The 19895-nt window shown below is 39.7% G+C and overlaps 1 protein-coding gene across 1 annotated transcript in view; it reads left to right on the top strand.

The window, feature by feature from the left end:
- LOC139009254 (protein unc-79 homolog) overlaps positions 1-19895 on the top strand; it is a 224255-nt gene that overhangs the window by 123619 nt on the left and 80741 nt on the right. Inside the window, 8 exon segments of the mRNA XM_070413424.1 lie at positions 1207-1348; positions 4346-4425; positions 4510-4658; positions 8234-8391; positions 11381-11562; positions 13534-13735; positions 14370-14549; positions 15952-16017. Coding sequence (XP_070269525.1) covers positions 1207-1348; positions 4346-4425; positions 4510-4658; positions 8234-8391; positions 11381-11562; positions 13534-13735; positions 14370-14549; positions 15952-16017 — 1159 coding nt within the window.

Raw genomic sequence — 19895 nt, 5'->3', positions numbered from 1 at the left:
AGGTTAATGTGGTCACCCACGGAAGAAAGCTGGGAGGCCCGAATGGAAACGGTGGTGGGATGAAGGGAAGGGGTAGGCCTGACAGACTTCTCAGGGGAAGGAGCAACAGCACTTGTTCAGTTGGCATTTAGGAATGGAAAAGCAGAGAACAAAGCTGTTTTCTTGCTTTGGAAGTAAAAGCATTGCCATTTACAGAAAATTGTTACTGTAGTAGGAGAAGTGAGTTTTTGGGCAGGAGTGGGATATGATGCAGTCACATTCAGACATAGTGTTAAGTATATGCACATTGTTTTATATATATATATGTACATATATATATATATGGCTAAGTAAATTCACATAGTTAAGTATATATTGTTAAGTTATTCACATATATATGTATACATACATATACATACATATATATATTCACATTGTTGTACAATCAATCTCTAGAACTTTTTCATCTTGCAGAACTGAAACTCTATACCCATTAAACAGTTTTTCCCTGCTCCCCTTTCTCTTAGCCCCTGGAAACTACCATTCTATTTCCTCTATCTAGGAGTTTGACTACTGTAAATAATACATAAAAAGGGAATCATACAGTATTTGTCCTTTTTGTAATTGGCTTATTGTAACATCTAAAAAGTTCATCCATGTTATAGCATGTGTCAGAATTTCCTTCCCTTTTCAAGGCAAAGTAATATTCCATTGTATGTATATACCACATTTTGTCTATCTGTTCATCTGTTGATGGATACATGGCTTGCCATACCTACTTCTCTTTAACACATATATTATAGCTATTTCTTATTCCTAAAATTTTGACTTCTCTAGACAATCGATATTTCTATTTTAAATGTTGATGCGAACCCCTTATTATTCCCTGCTAATTAAGTAGTTATTGACCAATATGTGCCTGGGTTGGCATCTCTTGGTGAGTAGGGCACACGCACAGGGATTAAAGCAGAGATGGAAATCAGGCCTAAGAAGATTTAACAACGTTTTTGACATTTTCCATATTATTTCAAGAGAATGAAAACGTTTCACTAACACCTCATGTAAATTTCCAAGGAAATAAGCTCAAGCCTCCTGTGAGGCAGGTGCCTCTGCCCCCCAGGGCTCAGCACAGGCTGGGCCGCAGCAGGCATGCAACCGGTCTCTGTTGCAGAACCTTCGTTACATCCCCATGGCTGCTCATCTGGCTGCTTGTCCTGTTTGTTCCAGGAGCCCACAGACAGCCTTGAGGATAGCCTCCTTTCTTCCAGACCTGAGTTTACCATAGGCCCTGAAGGTGAGGAGGAGGAGAATCCAGCCAGCAAGCACGGGGAGAACCCGGGCAATCACACCGAGCCCACGGAACATGCTGGTAGGTGAACTCAGGCACACCCAAGTTTGCACAGGCCCAACGTTCAGAACCCTGGTTGCTTAGGTGACCATTGACTTGCACAAGTTCAGACTCGACTTCCTTAATATAGACTTGAGCAAATGAATCATTTCCCCAGATTATGAAGGGAACAAATCCAGGATGTGTTTCTAGTGGATCGAGGTCACTGAGCATCTTTCTGGCAGCAGGAGCTTGTCATCGACAAAACCTCCCTGTTTTGTGTGAAAAAGACCACCTCCCTACTTATGGCACATTGTGTTCTCTGTGCAGAAGTAGCCGTGAACCAAGGTGTGAGGCAGAGTGGAGGGTGCTGACGCTCTCCACAGCCATCAGGGCATTTGGCCAGAGCAGAGCATGCTGGGACAGAGGCGATGGAATTTGGCTCCTGTGCCCCCAGAGTACAACCTGGACTCTGGACAGGCTCACACCTGAGCAATTTGTGCTCTAGGGCTGATTGGCTCGCTCAGAGCTGGGAGGGAGGGTGGTCTGTTGCCAGTTGCTCAAAGGCTCAGTGGGACTAACTGGGGACAGCAGGATGGCAGGAAGGCCCGGAATCATACTCTAGCTCCACACATGCTGAAGGAGTTTCAGGAAATTAGGATGTAATCCCAGGTGCCTCTGGGAAAGCCTGGCTTTTAGTCTGCACTGTGGCATTCTGGGGATAAATCTAAGTAGTTTTTAATCTTCCTATTTCTACTATCCTTTCTATCATTCCCTTAGTCAACAGCAAATATTGTTATGTGACTATTGTGTGGGGTTCATTGTAGGTCCTGGGGTGTCATAGTCAGATCAAGGTAACAATGTTATTACCACAGCGTGCTTGGTTGGAATTGACTGCTTCTGCATGAATTGTATGAATGGTCAGTTGAGTATGGCTATCCTGGCTCACATTATTTAGAACCACTGACACTTAGAAATTGGAAGAACACCCGAGATGACCTACTTCACTGGTTTTCATGGTGTACTTGGAGTTGTACAGGCTCTCTGTTTCCTTTGGCCCTTCCTTATGTGGGGTGGCTATTGGTAGGAAGATGTGGGTAAATGATAAAGACTCAGGCTGCCCACCCTGCTTCAATCTGACTGCACTGACTGGCTCCATTTCATATAGTGGAGTTCGAGGTAAGATGTTCTTTGAACAAAGTATTCTGTAGAAAAGAAATTTGAAACTTGCTGATTCTTGTTCAGCCTTCTCACGTTACAGATGAGGAAAATACATTGCAGATGAGTTAAACAACTTGCTATTTTCATGTAGCTTGTATTACTCATTTCTACTTTATGCTTATTATGCTGCCCAGACGGTAATGGAGAACTTGAATCATCCGAGGAGTTGAAATACAAACAAAATTAATGACCTTCGACCTCCCTCCCCCAATTGTGGGTATCTCCGGGTGGGGGTCTGGGAATTGCATACCCAAGTATTGTAACACTAGTTAGTGGCAGGGTGGAGGCTAGAACCTGGGTCTCCTGGTTTACTTAGAATTAATTATACTTGCTGAGACCCAGGCCCAGCCTGTGTTAATGTCTAAAAAAAGCAAAGATTTTACTTATGATCCAGTCACCTGTAATCTTTATATGCAAACATATTTTTCAAACCTAAGATAGCACCCAAATCAATTAGCTGCCACTTTTATTTATTTATATGTAACATTTTATTTGAACAATGCTTAAAATTAAGCCATTTATTTTTATAAATGACTCTTTTCCTTGCTCAGTTGTTATAACCTCCGCTTGTTTAAACATTTGGTGTATTCGTCTTCTCCAAGCACGTACCCAGGCTCCCATCACAGCTTCCGGTCCACTGTCCTTCTTTTGCTCTCTGCTGTCTTGCAGGGCGCAGTGATAAGTGGTCTCCTCTGGGAGGTCTCCGTTAATTTCCTCCCAAGACCAGCCTCCCCCGCTGCTCAGCGCCCCAGTCCTGCTCCTGCTCCGTGGCCTCCAGGCCGTGGTCTTGAGCTCCTCTGTCATAGAACAGCTGGGTGCTCTGCCCCATGTGCAGTGATTTCTCCCTGCTTTTAGAGGATGTCCTGTTTCTGCATTTTGTGGCCTGGTGCCTATTTCTTCTGGCAGTCAGATATCTCTTCTATTAAAAATATTTTTAAAGCTTTCACACTAGACAAAATAGAGTTGGGTGTGGATAGCAAGTATTTAGAATACATTAGGATGGAAGATCTCCAATAAACTATCTAGTATAGATGCCAAGAGGGTTTGACTTCTGTTGTTTCTGATCCTAGGAATTGCCAAAACTTATAACAGTGATTTGAAACCATTTTACACTAGTTCCTACATCTGGTTAACTTGTGAATTCTTTTTTTAATATATAATTGTTATTGTTGACAGTATTACAGATGTCTCCTGTTCCACCACCCCCACCCCTCCAACCCCCTCCACCAGCCCCTTGTGAATTCTTTTTCCCAGCATGCCTCGTGCAGAATGCCCTGCCACTCTTTACCATCGAGGCAGAGATTTTAGAGATGCTGATAAGGAAATAAAGCCAGGAGTAGTTGTTCTGATTTGAATATATTCACCTCTTTCAAAAGTTCCCTTTGTCCATGGGATTAAATTCTTCCTTAGGTGCTAATATAACTTGAATACCTCTCTTTAATACCTGCTTGTCTTTCTTTCCATTAGGAAAGCATACCTAGCCAGGCCTCAGGCCCCTGCAGGTAGCAGCAGAACTAGTGGCCCACAGGGGCACAGGGCTGGGCTAAGGTCGCTTCAGGGAGCCAGAGACATCTGAGTACAGGAGGCCTAGTTGGGAAAGGGAAGCTGAGAATCCTGATCTAGAAGGTTTCCTTCATTTGCACCATAGAAAGGACATATGCTAACGTAGAGAGGAAATGAAAACATTATACACTTTAAACATGTACATCTTCTATATCTGTTCTTACTCCTCTTGGCTTTATGATCTTGACCAGTTCGTGAACGGTGGGGGAAAGGAGGAGGAGTTATGCTAACCTCTGTGTAATTATTTCCTCACAGCAGTAAAGAACGATACTGAAAGAAAGTTTAGCTACCAACAGCTTCCAGTAACTTTGAGACTAATATACACCATTTTCCAGGTATACTTTTTGGAATATTTGAATTTTTTGTTTGGTAGCGTTGCTGTTTTAGATAATTCCGTAACCATGTGGTTTTTTGCATAGGAAATGGCTAAGTTTGAAGAGCCAGACATTCTTTTTAATATGCTCAATTGCCTGAAGATTCTCTGTCTACACGGAGAGTGTTTATACATTGCTAGAAAAGATCATCCTCAATTTTTAGCCTACATTCAGGATCATATGTTGATTGCAAGGTAGGTCTTCCTTTTTTTTTGTTTATATGTTAGGCTTTTTTGCTTATATGTAAGTCTTTAGGATAACACTTATCAATTTATTTGGATTATTTTTCTTAGCCAGGACAGCCTAATCATCTATAGGAACTACTTTTATTACTTTTATTTAGTTTGATTATTAAGTATGTCAATATGAGTAATAGTAATTTTCTTTGCTAAATACTATAGAAATAGAAAAGGCAAAATAAAGATAATGTGATGCCTTTCAGTTGTTAGATGGCTTAAGAATATAGTGTACCCTAGATGAACAAAATAAACTGATGAACAAAATAGATCCAGAGCCATAGAAGCATGAAACAGACTGATGAATTTCAGAGGGAAGACGGGGGTGGTGGGTGAGTGGGGAGAGGTTAACCAAAGAACTTATATGCATATATGCACAACCCATGGACACAGATAGTAGCGTGGTGAAGGCCTGGGGGTGGGCAGGTACCTGGTGGAGGGAGTCAATGGGGAAGTCAAAGGGGACATCTGTAATACTTCCAATAATGAAGATAAATTAAAGAAACAGAACATAGTGTAACCTAGAAAAATGTCAACAGGTACTAAGTTAATATTTACCTAGTATAATTGAGTAAGGACTTAATTTCTTACTTGAAATAGAACTGCTAATAGACATCTAAAATCTCTCCACATATTATCTGATAATGTATTTTTTAATTTTAATATATTTTATTGATTTTTTACAGAGAGGAAGGGAGAGAGATAGAGAGTTAGAAACATCGATGAGAGAGAAACATCGATCAGCTGCCTCCTGCACATCTACTGGGGATGTGCCCGCAACCCAGGTACATGCCCTTGACCGGAATCGAACCTGGGACCTTTCAGTCCGCAAGCCGACGCTCTATCCACTGAGCCAAACCGGTTTCGGCGTGATAATGTATTTTTTTAAAGACTGCCCAGGCGTTCTGAGAAAAACAAGAAAATATTGCCCTGGATTTACATAGTGGTTTTCTTCTTAAGAACTTTAAAATAACTGTTACAATCTTCCTGGAAATAAGTTAGAAAAATAATATCCTCATTTTTATATATAAGGGAATGAAGTGATTAAAAAAGGAAAAGGTTGGTTTAGATTAACTTGGTAACTAAACCAAGTTGAGGCTCTATTTGTCATTATTCATTTATTCATGTATTCATTCAAAATATTATTGAGGGCTTACAATATTCATTTTGGTAATTTGCAATCTAGTTTGGAAGAAGGTGAATAGTATGTGTACAGAACGTGACCACATAGTTTATTATTCAAATTGGTCTACTCTTGAGAGTGAAGAGGGGATGATTTTCATAATAACCTCAAAATAATAAATATATAGTAGACTGAGATCTTGGATAAATGAAGACACATGGTCACCTATGTATATATGTTACTGTCAATCGCAGGGATGTGTGATGGGTGACTGTTTTGTGTAGTTATAGGTGGGAGAGGTCATTTTTGGATGATCAGAGAAGCCTCAGGAGTAGATACCATTTGGATAGGCATTGAGATAATGATAGAATTTTGAAAGGATCAGCATAACAGATGAGACAAGCGGCAAATCCAGGCAGAAGCAGTGAAGGGACAGGGTCAGGAGTTGGGCAGAAGCTCTGCCCATTCCAGGAGAGCGGGGAGACGACGTGGGCTGACTTCTGTTGTGAAAGCCACCTCTATTGGAGGTGTAGTTGGGACGCATGGATCATTGATGCCATGGCATCTCTGCCTTAGCCTTTGGGCTACCTAGCCCAGGTTTCACCCTCAAAAACCCTGAGGGACAATGAAAGGATCTGGAGAAAGGACATGCTTCTGTTTTTCAAACAAAGCTGCTGTAGGGACCCGAGAAAGCAGTATGGGATTGGAAGAGTCCAGGGATTTTTGTCACTGAGACGGTTTTGCCATATACGATTTGCTTCCTTCTACTGAAATGAAAGTTCCATGAGGGCAGAGATCATGCCTTCCTTTTCCTTTGCATTCTCCGTAGGGCCTGTTGTTGTAGAGAAGTATCATTGTCCTTAGCCTCACAATGGTAATAGTAGTGTAAGGTTTTTGAATACCTACTATGTGTCTAACATTTAATACAACCAGCATCAGGAGGAAGTGGAAGTTCAGACAAGTTACATTTACACTTGGTTACACAGTTAATTAATGACAGGGTTCAGAGTAGATCCATATTTTTCTGATTTCCACAATTCAGTTATAGCATATGGCATTTGAAAATTACTCTTTTTCATTCTATAAGTCTAGTATGTCTTCCGAGATACCAGCAACTCTAGTGACTTGTATTCTCCATAAATTGGAGATACTGTGCCACTCTTCTCATCTTTTAGGGGTACATTATGAGTTTTTTAAAGTCACAAATAGTTTCAATTCTGGATTAACTCTGGAGCCAAAAGACAACAAAATAAAACAACAAAAACAAACAAAAGGCATACTTTAAATAAATGAATAAAAGACCTGAAACTGCTTAGATATTACTAGAGGCCCAGTGCACAAAATTCTTGCACTGGTAGGGTCCTTAGCTGCTGTTGGCCGGGGCCTCCCTCCCTTTCCCCGGCCCACCCCACCCCCTGGTCAAACTCCCAGACAAACTCCCGGTTGAGGGGACAATTTGCATACTACGCTTTTATTATATAGGATTAGTAAAAATAGACCTTCAGAATTATTCTGGTAGAAATTGATAGGAACTTAGCTAAACTTGCTAAGGTACATTTTTGACCAGTAGTGGTCTGGTTTTAGGCAGGGCTGGCACTCACAAGGTGTTACTAGGGATTTCTCTCTCCCTCTCTCTCCTTTTTTCTCTTTCGGTCTCCTCTCCCTTTCTCCCTCCCTCACCATACTTAGCCTCATTCCATCTGTATTGGCTGCTTCTCAGCAGCCTGTTCCTGTGAGAAGGAGAGAGATCTTTCTGTCCCAGAGTCTATACCTGGACAAGGATTCCGGCATTCCCACACTTACGTCATATGTCCACTCCTTGACTAATCACTCGATTTTCAGCATTGAAGCACTTTGATCAGCATGGGTTTTGTGTTCACTCTGACAATAGGAGAAGGGGTGGGTGGGTGGGGCTTGATTGACAGCTCTGCCAGTTGAAGAGGCTGTTCTTAATTGAAAGAGTTGCTCCTTGCTAGAATAATACGAGGAAAAGGCTGCTGGGCAGGCCAAACCAACAAAACTTCCCAGATGTTCAGTACAAGAAAAAGAAATTAAAATCACTATCACTTCACCATCTTAACATAACTAATATCAATTTGTATATTATTTAACAGTCATTATTCATTTATTACTTGAATTTAAAATATACAATTAAAATTTTTTATGTTAAAATGTAATGTTAAGTGATGTTTTTCTATGTTGTTACATAAAAGTAATTACTTTAAAAAGACCTGAACAGAACAGAGCATAGGAAAAGTTCATCAGAGGATCATAGTCTTGTGGATGAATGCAATTTCACTGAAAGCATTCTGACCATCTACCGGTTAACTATACTTCTTATCAATCAAGATAATAGTATTTTCTTTCTAAGAAGGTTATACCTGTAACCACTTTGCTTCTTGGTTTCCAGCCTGTGGAGAGTCATCAAATCCGACTTCTCCCAGTTATCTTCACTGGCGGTTCCTCTCCTGCTCCATGCGTTGTCACTTCCTCATGGTGCTGACATCTTCTGGACAATCATAAATGGCAACTTCAACAGCAAAGACTGGAAGATGAGGTTTGAAGCAGGTACCTCTGTGTTATAACAATTCTCTCTGGATCACATTACAAACCAGATGTCCAGTTATGAGATCTCTTTCTGCCTTCCATTTTCCTTCCCTCTTTCTATAGGGCATTGTCCTACTTGCCGGTATTCTTTGTTGTGTCTACTTAGCTGAGCTTTGTCAATAGTAATATTTTGCAGAGTGATCTTTAGGGAGGGTGGCCCTGTCTAGTTTGCCTAGGGTAGTCCCAGTTTATGCCTGTCCTCCAGGTATATTTATTAATTGTACACTGTTTACTTTCACATGGGTCCTGGCTTAAATGGTCAACCCAATGGGTTACTTGCATCAGCATTACTGGGAGTGTTTGTTAAAAACACTGATTACAGTGGAACCTCGGTCCTTCAACTTAATTAGTTCCAGAAGGTTGTTCGAGAAGCAATTTGTTTGAAAACTGAATCGTATTTTCCCCATTAGAAATAATGTAAATTGAATTAATCTGTTCCAGACCCCCAAAGGACACTCTGTTTTAACCTTTCTTATATACAGTACATGTCGAATATACTGTTTAATCTACAAATAAACACTTCTTTTCTTAAATTTTTTGAATCACCCCCTGCTAGCCTTCAACGAGTCACTTTCAGTACTCTGTTCAGGGGTGCCTCTCAGGAGGTCAATATGCAGCTCCTTCACTTTCACATATCATTGTCTCCAAAATGCTATCACTGGCTAACTGTTCTTTGTTCATCCGAATCAACAACAATTTTTCTGCCTCTTCAATGGCCTGTGCTCATTGTTTTCTGAGCACTTTCACTCCCTTAGCAACATCAGCACTCTTGATGGCCTCTTTATGTTTTTAAATTGTGCTAATCCATTTCGCCAGTAACACAAGCAAAAAAAAAATACGAAAATATTCACAGCTCTGATTATGTTGTTTTTCTATTCAAAACATTTTAATGGGTTTTCAATGTCTAGAGAATAAAGTTCAGACTCCTTAAATGGACATTCAAAACCTCCCATGGTCTGACTGCTCGTGTTTGTAGCCTCATTTCTCACTCATCTTTCTTCACCTGACATTCTATTTTCCTCATTGCTTCCTACTGCCCCTCACCCATATCTTGGCCAGTCTCTGTTCTCAGTCTGAAACCCTCTTCCCTTCTAGAACCCAATCAAATGCCATCTCCGTTTGAACCACCTTCAAAGGCCCCCATTGAGTTCCATTTCTCGGTTCCCTTGGTGGAACGTTGTTTTTAATCCTCCAAGCTCCCATAGCATTTTATTTATACATCACTAACAGCATTTACAGCTTTTTGTATTACATTTGGTGATAGTTGTACCTGTTTATCTCTTTTAGCCGACTTGACTTTGAAGTCAAGACCTGTGAATGATTCACATGTTAGTCTGCTTGGGCTGCCTTGACAGAATACCATAGACTGGGTGGCTTAAACAACAGAGTTTATTTCTCACAGTTCTGGAGGCTGGGAGTCCAAAATCAAGGTGCCAGCCAATGCAGTTCCTTGGTGAGGGCTCTCTTCCTGGCTTGTAGATGGTCACCTTCTTCCTGTGTCTAGTTTTCCTTTTGATTTTTATAAAGACACAAATCCCATCATGGGGGCCCCACCCTCATGACCTCATCTAAACCTAATGACCTCCCAAGGTCCCAACTCCAAATGCCATCACATTGGGGGTTAGGGCTTCATGTGTAAATTTGGGGGGGGCACAATAATTCAGTCCCTAACAGTTCATTTTTCCATTTACTTCCATCTCCCCAACAAGTACCTAGGATGGTGTCTTTAAAATAAGTGAATTAGTGGATTTATTGAATAATTACTAAATGTGGGATTAATAAAAAGAGTATAAGGGCAAACTCCTGCTCTCAGAAGCTCTCAATTTAATGGATGGGACCAAATACAAACATGTAAAAGGTTAAGAAACTATAAAGGTGTAAATATAATTCAAGATCACAAAAGAAGATATGTCATACAGCTAAATATGAACACACAAATGCCATATCTAAATGAATAGTATTTTAAAAATATATATTCTTATTCATTTCAGAGAGGAAGGGAGAGGGGAGAGAGAGAAAGAGAAACGTCAATGATGAGAGAGAATCATTTATCGGCTGCCTCCTACACGCCCCCTACTGGGGATCAAGCCCACAACCCAGGCATGTGCCCTTGATTGGAACAGAGCCCAGGAGCCTTCAGTCCGCAGGCGGATGCTCTATCCGCTGAGCCAAACCAGCCAGGGCAATGAATAGTATTTTTGCAGGAGTTTGTGGTCTGGAAAGACCACGCTAGGAAGTCAGAGTGGACTTCACAGAACATGTAGAATTTAAACAGCAGATTCTTTTAAGGATGGTAGAATGTCCATTAGCAGAGAAGAATAGAAAGAATATTCTAGGCTGCTCGAATAGCTTAAGCAAAATACTGAACCATCTCTATTTGCATGAAACTATGTTGCTTCACTATCTTCTATGGCTTTTTATCAAGCTCTGTTTTAAGAGTGGCTGGAATCATTTAACATAGACTTGCAGAATAATTAGAAATCTATCAAGTAGGGCGCATCTATTTTATGGAAGACGTACACTGTACAGCCCCGGGAAGACTGGTTGTCACTTCACATCATGACACGCTAAGAGTGGAGTGGAGGGTTCAGAATCTAGAGCCAGGACTGGCGGGTACCTCCCACCTCCCTGTGGAACCTCTGTGGAATGGACAAAGAAATGAGCATGGAGGCATTTTGAATAGTTTGAAGCACAGCTGGAAGTTAAACAATGGGAAAGACCATTAAAAAAAAGAGAGAGAGAGAGACAACCCAGAACTAAATCAAGGCTGCCTGACAAAAATACTGCACTGAGTAGAAGTGGTCTGTGCTGCACGGATCACTCAAAAGGAGGCACTAGACGTTCCTCTTGGTATTTAAAATCAGTGTCTGGGGGCCCAGTTACCCTATCTCTGTGCGTTCAGACTGTCTAGATACATGTCATTTTTTGTCCTCTGCCTTTTACATTTCAGTGGAAAAGGTGGCTGTAATTTGTAGATTTCTGGATATTCACTCAGTGACCAAAAACCACCTGCTGAAGTACTCGCTGGCGCATGCTTTCTGCTGCTTTCTGGCGGCTGTGGAGGATGTCAACCCAGCAGTGGCTACCAGGGCCGGGCTCCTGCTGGACACCATAAAGAGGCCGGCGTTGCAGGTGACGTCCCTCAGTGTGTGTAACCTGCTCTGCTCTACTAAACCCTGAGTTATGTGTCACATAAACACAGTTACTACTGATGATGACGATGATGATGATGATTGTGGAAATTTTCAAGTTGGGAAAAACATCTCAGAATCACATCGTATTAACAGACCTCTTATTTTATTTGTTGATACTTTCTTTTCAGTCTTTGTCTATGTGCTGAATCACTTCTGAAAGATGGAATTGTTGTATAACTTTTTTTGTGGCAGATTATTAAATTAAGTTTGTTTATACCATTTCACTGGTTTCTGGGCTAAAAGACCTTTTAATTGAGGCTAGTTTCTAAGAGAAATCAGGTAAATTATAAATCAAGGCAAACCATGAGAAGGTAAATATGCTACCAAAATGAAATGCTACAAATTAAAGCCAAAGTAACATGAATTATAAGACCTGGAGAGAGTTGTATCTTTATCTTATTTGGCTCCTGTATTTTTAAAAATTTATTTATTTTTAAAATTTGTTTTTATTGATTTCAGAAGAAGGGAGAGGGAGAAAGAGATGGAAACATCAATGATGAGAGAGAATCATTGATTGACTGCCTCCGGCACACCCACTACTGGGGACCGAGTCCACAACCCAGGCATGTGCCCTGAATGGGAATCCAACTGTGACCTCCTGGTTCATAGGGTGATGCTCAACCACTGAACCACACTGGCCAGCTGGCACATGTATTTTATAGTTGAAACCAAGTCTCAGAGAGATAATGTCACTTATCAAAGGACACAGAGTGAATTTTGGGAGAACCAAAACTAGAACCTCCAAAGTCCTGATCTTCTGTTTTTCCCCATTGCCACCTGATTTATCATTATTTCATTATTATTAAAGTTAATAATGGCAAGAGCTAACATTTATCAAATAGGCATTGTGTTTTCAGGGCAGTGTATTAAAAGTGTCCGATCCTGCATTATTTCAGTTAATCTCCACAATAACCTTTAGTATGTTCCCATTTTACAGATAGAGAAGCTGAGGGTTAGAAAGGTTAAGTAATTTCAGAGTCACACGGCTAGTAAGTGGTAGAGAAGACTCAGGTCTGACTCATAATAAAGTCATATTCTTAACTCTGTGTGTGTGTGTGTGTGTGTATGTGTGTGTGTGTACACTGCCTCCCAATCAGTGGGAGGGTTCTTGTAAAAAAGACTAAGAAGAAAGGGCAATGGTACAGGATCTGAAATATTCTAGGGTTGTGCTGCCTATGGATGCTCACCCTTCCTTGTAAAAACTTCCAGTTGTTTTCTGGATAGTCCTTCTCTGTTGGTCTTAATAAGACTAGGTGGTTGTATGTCTTACTGCTGCTCAGGGCCTGGAACATAGGAGGCACTCATTAGATGAGAGTTGGATGAATTAATAGGATGAATTGCAGTTTTTTAAAAAAGGGAATCATAGACTTATATACTAGAGAAATAGATGCTCAACCCATTATACCTTTGCTTTTTTAAAACTCTGTTTCACTCACATTCCAAGAAGATGACTTATGTTCTTTTAGAATCATTAAAATAATTCTAAAATCTGAATTTCTTTTAGAAATTTTAATTCTAAATTTTAGAATTTAACATTGAAAGGTAATTTAAAGACCACCTTTTTGTGTATTTTAAAATGTGTCTTTGGAACTATGCTTCTCTGATAGAAACTACAGACATTAAGAAAAGAAACATTGGTTTGAGGATATTTGGGTAAAAAAAATTAGTAACATACATTTAGTTCAGATTTCTAAGTCAAAATTTAAGGGCTATTCCACAATTAGGAGAAGCTTCTCTTTTGTATTTTTTCTACCAAAATTTGCAGCAAGAAAGCTTTCAGTTGGCTCATTCTACATTATAAATATAGATTGAGGAGTTTGCTTTGTTCCACTGACTTTGCTTAGTGTGTTTGCTTTGAAGCAACTTAGATGTTTACATCTGACTTTGCTTTCCTCCTCCTTTTCCCCAGGGTCTGTGTCTTTGTCTTGACTTCCAGTTTGATACTGTGGTTAAAGATCGACCCACAATATTGAGCAAGCTTTTGCTCTTGCATTTTCTCAAGCAAGATATTCCTGCTTTGAGCTGGGAGTTCTTTGTCAACAGATTTGAGACACTTTCTTTGGAAGCTCAGCTGCATTTGGATTGTAACAAAGAATTTCCTTTTCCTACAAGTAAGCAAAAGGAAGAACTTGCTGTATAGAGACGAGGTTCCTATGCTTGTGCTTGCTAGATAAGCAGAAGACATATGTGCGTAGTTCGATTTCCCATTATGGAGGATGCCTTGACTTCGTGTACTTCATCTCTCAAATGTTTGTTGAATACCTACTGTAATCATCCTCAGATGAACTATTTTCTGGCATTCCGAAATCCCAATTTTTCTAGTTCCTTTTGGGGACTTGTGAGAAACAGTTGTGACTGTGTGTTCCGTAAATGCTATTCAATCATCATGATTGTAATGCTTGTGAGCAAGTTTGTAAGAGATATTTGCACCTTGCAAATTCACTCTCTCATGCTTCTTAATCAGGTACCTACAGCCCTGACTAGATGGGGAAAAGACTTTGGTCAGTCAGCTAGTTATCCAGTGATAACAAAATCAGATAATTTAATCTTATTTAGACGATAGTCATGAAAGACAATAGTCATGATTTTTCATATAAGCTTTCCTGAAGAGAGAAAGGTGAATGAGTCATCTATCCATGAAAGATGGTTTGTAATACTGAAAAATATACACAGACGAATGGTTTTAAGCTAGTTGCATAACATAGGAGTTAAGGAAAATGATAACCTCTAATTCCTTTTGCAAAGCTATCACTGCTGTAAGGACCAATGTGACCAACCTCAGCGACACCGCGCTGTGGAAGATCAAGAGGGCTCGCTTTGCAAGGAACCGCCAGAAGAGTGTGCGTTCCCTGAGGGACAGCGTGAAAGGGCCTGCGGAGTCCAAGAGGGCGCTCTCCCTCCCCGAGACCCTAACCTCCAAAATCCGTTGAGTATCTTCTTTCATCCTCCCTTTAAATCTGTTTAACGTCTTTCTGAGGCTGACTTGTCTTGTTGAATGTGCATAGAGAGTAGTGAATTTAGCAAACAGCTTGGTCATCAGGTTTGGCCTTCGTATTCCCTAGAGGGTCGCCCCAGGGGTGTTAGCGCCCTGGGTGGCTTTTTCCAGTTTTTGGATGAAGCAAAGCCTTGATCTAACAGTAGATGATTCAGTAGGTTGTTTTGAAATGTGCAAGGCAGCAAACCCATTGATGCTTGGCATGAAAGAAGCATCTGCTCCTAAGTGCTCAAATGTGAAGTTTGCACCAGCCTGGATAAGAGATTCCTGAGAAGACTTTGACATTGTCATTTAATGCATGGTAGAGGCAGCCAGACCAGCTTCCAGGCAAACAAATAGTAATGGTTGCTTTTGCAAAGACAAATTAGGCCGAGAAGTTGAGTTTTTGCCCAACTTAAACAAGCTTCATTGCCAACTTAAAAAAAAAAAGACCGTATATACTTGTTTTCTAAAGGTCTTTCTTTATATTGCATTTTTAAAGAGAACAAAATTTCTCTTAAATTACCAAATCACTAGATGAACTCTAATGATTAGCAATAGCTCATGAATGGGAAATAATTAAAAATTCATAAGTAAATCATCATATTAGTGAATGGATATGTTTAAATACATTGCTAACTTGTAAAATTTATGAAATGACTTAATTTTTAACTGCTGTGAAGTTAATAAAAGAACCCCATAAAATATATTTCTTATCCTGTTAGAAGCTGAAAAGTTTGCTTTTTCATTGGCACTTATTAGAAGACAGCCTTATTGTAACATGACCATTTTAAATCATAAATATGATTTGATTTTATTTATTGCATTTTTCTCTATTTTTCGACAAGCTAAGGATATGTAGTGTTTTGAACTTTGGAAGAATCAATAAAAGCCCTGTAAGCAATCAATAATCTAGGTGTTCAGAGAGCAAAGATAATAACAGGTGCCCATTTCAGAATATCCTGTGCTAATGTGAGGCCCCAGATGAAACTGAATCAGATCCTAAAATCCAATACCTCAATCAAATAAATTACAATTTCTATAAGAAGGTCCCAGGTCTTTTAGAATCTAACTGATCAGGTTGGGATATACAGTTTACTTATTGTTATTTCTTGTTAATTGATTCACGTGACAATTCTGAAGATTAAGAATTAAAGTAACATTGCAGGATGTTCTTGAGATGCAAATGAAACCACAAAACTTTTGTGATATAAACATCTACTATGTGATGTTAATTACAAATAGGAAAACTAAACTTGCCCCTACTATCCAATGCAGTTAGCACTAAGTATATTTTCTAGGCTCAAGTTGTTTTTAATGCTTATTTAAATAGAGTTGTTGTTGATTTTTAAGCTGTGAGGTTGACCAGGCAAGAGCAGTCTGCTCCAGCTCTCGGTGGGACACCCGAACAGATGCCAGGTGGGTACTTCTGACTTGAAGGGCTGTGTGCAACTGTCTCTCACAGGTGGACAAAGGAAAGAGTGCAGTGTCTCTAACTGGACCACAGTGATATAGTTAGGTTTGGCAAGCTCCAAGGTCTTACCCCAGGTGCTCAAGCATCTGGGCCCCTGACATAGCAATTCCTTTTATATTAGCAGATGGCTTTTGATGCTGGTAACTTTTGGTCCAGTAAGAAGCATCTTGTTACCTGAGTACGCACTGTTCCCCAGAGAGCCAGTATGACTAGAACCATACCTAGTACTTATATTTGTATGTGTATTTACACATAGAAATATTATGTTCATATATATATCTGCTATAGGAAAAAAACATACATTTCATTCTCATTTTAAAAGGTTATACATTTGAACCACCGTCATTCACTCATCCCCTTAGTCATTCCTGATTCTTTGCAGCTCTACATGCCTTTCTGTCTCAGAGAAAGAGTTTCCATTGTTTGGCGCATCATGGGATCATATCCAGCTTGGCACAGTGTAACTCTCATTTGATGTTCCTGAATTATCCTAAGGGCCAAAGGCAAGACTATTACAGACTGAATGTTATTCACACAAATAGTCCCATAACTTGTTGGGAAAACTGTGAAGGTTCTGAGTACCTGCTTATTTGTCAGAAACAAGCTTGGTCACTACCATCTATGGATCATGCTAACAAAGATTTTGTTTTTCTATTATTATTTTCTAAGAATAGTTTTAAGGTAAAGTTTTCAGAATGGCCTCAGAAGGAAAATTTCAAGTAGGGAGACTTTGAAGACTGTGTGTTTGTTATGTGTTATAAAAATGACTCTAGAAAGAGAGGCGGTGAGGGATGGGGGAGGAGCACAAGATTATGATTGCAGATGGTAGATGTTGGCCAGAGTGTATTTTCTCTTTTAAAATTGATGAGAAAAAAGGGATAGCAAATGCTTGGCAGAGTCTCTTACCTTATTTTGTGCATCGCTTGTGCCTCACCTGTGCTGAGATGGAAGAAAGATAAAATAAGAACATCTGATTCTGACTTCACTGCAAATGTGAAATCCATCCAGGTCCCCTTCAGTTAGATCTTTTTGAGAATGGTCTTATGCAATTTCACAAACTATCTTTATTTGACCCCATCTTTTCTTTTTGTCATAAGGCTGAATTGAAAAGCTAGTCTGTAATTATTATCACCCATTATAATAATCCAACCTCTCACATCTCTTTGGGAAAATGTGTGTATATGTTTCTTAAAGTGAAGAAAAGCTTCAAGTGACTAACTGTCCCATCAAAAGTGACAAGATGGAAAAGGGGCAAATAAAAGCATTGTTCATATTAAACATAAATATCATTTACATGACACTACCATAAGCAAAACTTCTATAGATTTGGAAACTTATAAATTGCTTATAAGATGATTTCAAACTAGATTTTCAGTTTTGTATTATTATTCACTGGACACTGAATGTTTTAACCTGGAAGCAAAGACATACCAGGACAGTCAGAAGACTACAGGATGGTTTAAGATAATAATTAAATGGAAACTGAAGAACTTGCTATTGAATATACTTTTGTTTGGTGCAGATAATGAGCTCTTCTGTGCAAGACCTTGTATTGATTAGGCCTGAAGTAAAGGCTGAACTTTTTGTCACTGGATTTATAATTTATGGCTCTCTGATATGAACATGCACAGCAAATTTGCAATGGAAATACACTTGTATAGAAGGTATACTCTGCAAGGCTAGTGAAGAGCTGCATTCCTCCATGACATTTATGAGTCAAATCAAAGGACTTGTGCAAATATAAAAAATTCATAGAATTCTATAGCTGAAATATTAGAAGTAGGCTAATATTCTCATTTTACAGAAGAGGAAACTGAAGTTCCCAGAGAAGAGTAAGTGCCACAGGTTTGTTGGTAACAAACAGCTCTGGGTCGCAAGCCCAGATGTCTTGGTCTCCCTTGCAAGGCATGTGGGGTAAATGCTAGTAGGAGCTCTACACCTTTATTTAATCCCAATTGATGAAATATTCACTTTTACCTGCTAATCTGAAATTGGTTTAATCCTAATTAGATATAACTTGTATTTTCACTAATGCTGTGAGAACCAGGAATTCTTTGTCTTTGATGATTCAGAACATCTGATGAATGTTAATGTTGAATACAAATTTCACCAATGCTGAACATGATGCGTAATGCTGAACAAACAATCACCACTCCATGTAATCACATGGGGTTTAATTATATCTTGTTCCTTATCTCCTGGAATGAATAATTAAACAGTAGTAGGCAAATAATAATATTTCATATATGTATAGTGCTTCTATCTATGAAGAGTGTTTTTATGCAAATCATCTAATTTTGATTTTACAACTATGGATATATGTAAAGTATTATTTTTTTCACTTTACATATGGACAGGAACACAGGTCCTGAAGAATTAAGAAATTCTGCTTAGGTGGTTTGCTGAAGATCACGTATAACTAGTTAGGGATAGAACTGATACTTGAGTCCAAGAGACTTGATTTGCTTTCTTTCCACTACAGCCTCCTCCTGAGGAATTTGTTTTAGGATATTCCTACTCTTTGGGATGACATGAGCATACCAGTCTAGTTACGGAGCTGACCTGGGCATTCAGGTCTGCTACAGTGAGCATCCAGTAAGCCATGAGCATTCAGACCAGAGGATCTTTCCAGTTAGAACCTACAGATTGGTCTAGAGCAGGGGTGGGCAAACTTTTTGACTCGAGGGCCACAATGGGTTCTTAAACTGGACCGGAGGGCCGGAACAAAAGCATGGATGGAGTGTTTGTGTGAACTAATATAAATTCAAAGTAAACATCATTGCATAAAAGGGTACGGCCTTTTTTTTTTTTTAGTTTTATTCATTTCAAACGGGCCGGATCTGGCCCGCGGGCCGTAGTTTGCCCACGGCTGGTCTAGAGCTATCCTAATCCCTACAGGGACATGGACGCTCTACTCCAGCCCGTAGAGAAATCCTGAGATCTCTTGGTCTGAATTTGTATCAGTAAGAGAAGGTGCCCCAGGCTCGGTACCCAATGCTTGGTAACATTGGTGAAATTCATATTGACCTTTCCTGCTTCCCTCTTAGTTTCCAGCCTGGACTTCCAAATTGCTTCTCTTTTGGGCTCTCCCTCTTTTTTTTTCTAGAAAGATGGTTTACAATTCAAATCTTCACCAAGTTCAAAATACCTATTGATTATTTCGAGCCAATAAATCAGAGAGTATAGTTGTTTTTCGTAGGAATGTCCTTGTTTGAAATGATGGTTTTGGGAAATGACAGTTTCCCAAATGATACGATGTGGGGTAGGAAGAGGCAAAGGCAGGGATGGGGAGCATATGAGGATGCAGAGTTAGTCACCAGCCTCAACTTTACAGCCTCTGTGGCCATGTGCACACACAACAGAACTGTGAATGAAGCTTTGAGTTAATGAGCTAGGGAGACCAGTGAGGCAGTGTGGCCAGAACTACTGAAATAATACAACCTCGTTTATAGGGCGTAATTCTTGGTTTCTCTCGACCGAATGCAGAGTAAGCTCGTGGAAGGGGTCCTTTCTTCCTCTACTTGTCACATTGGTTTGACAGTGGTGGCTGGGAGTTGACTTATACAGAGGAATGTTCCCTAGCTGTTTCCAAACATTCCTTGCTGTTTGGAAACTTCATCAGTTTTTCTCCTATAGAGAAGACAAGATCTGAAATATTTATTTGAATTCAGTATACGTAGACATTTATGAATAATAAGCTACTTCTATAAGTCAGACATGGCCCCATATTCTCTGGAGGTTATAAAAAATGGATGAAGCATAGCACTTGCCTTCAAGAAGCCTTTGCTCTTATAGGGGAAATAAGTAAGTGAATGAATAAAAC

This window comes from Myotis yumanensis, unplaced genomic scaffold, assembly GCF_028538775.1.
Source record: "Myotis yumanensis isolate MYYU_CA2020_CCGP unplaced genomic scaffold, mMyoYum1.0.hap1 SCAF_1, whole genome shotgun sequence".
In the NCBI taxonomy this organism is placed as follows: domain Eukaryota; kingdom Metazoa; phylum Chordata; class Mammalia; order Chiroptera; family Vespertilionidae; genus Myotis; species Myotis yumanensis.
This window is presented reverse-complemented; position numbering and strand designations above follow the sequence as displayed.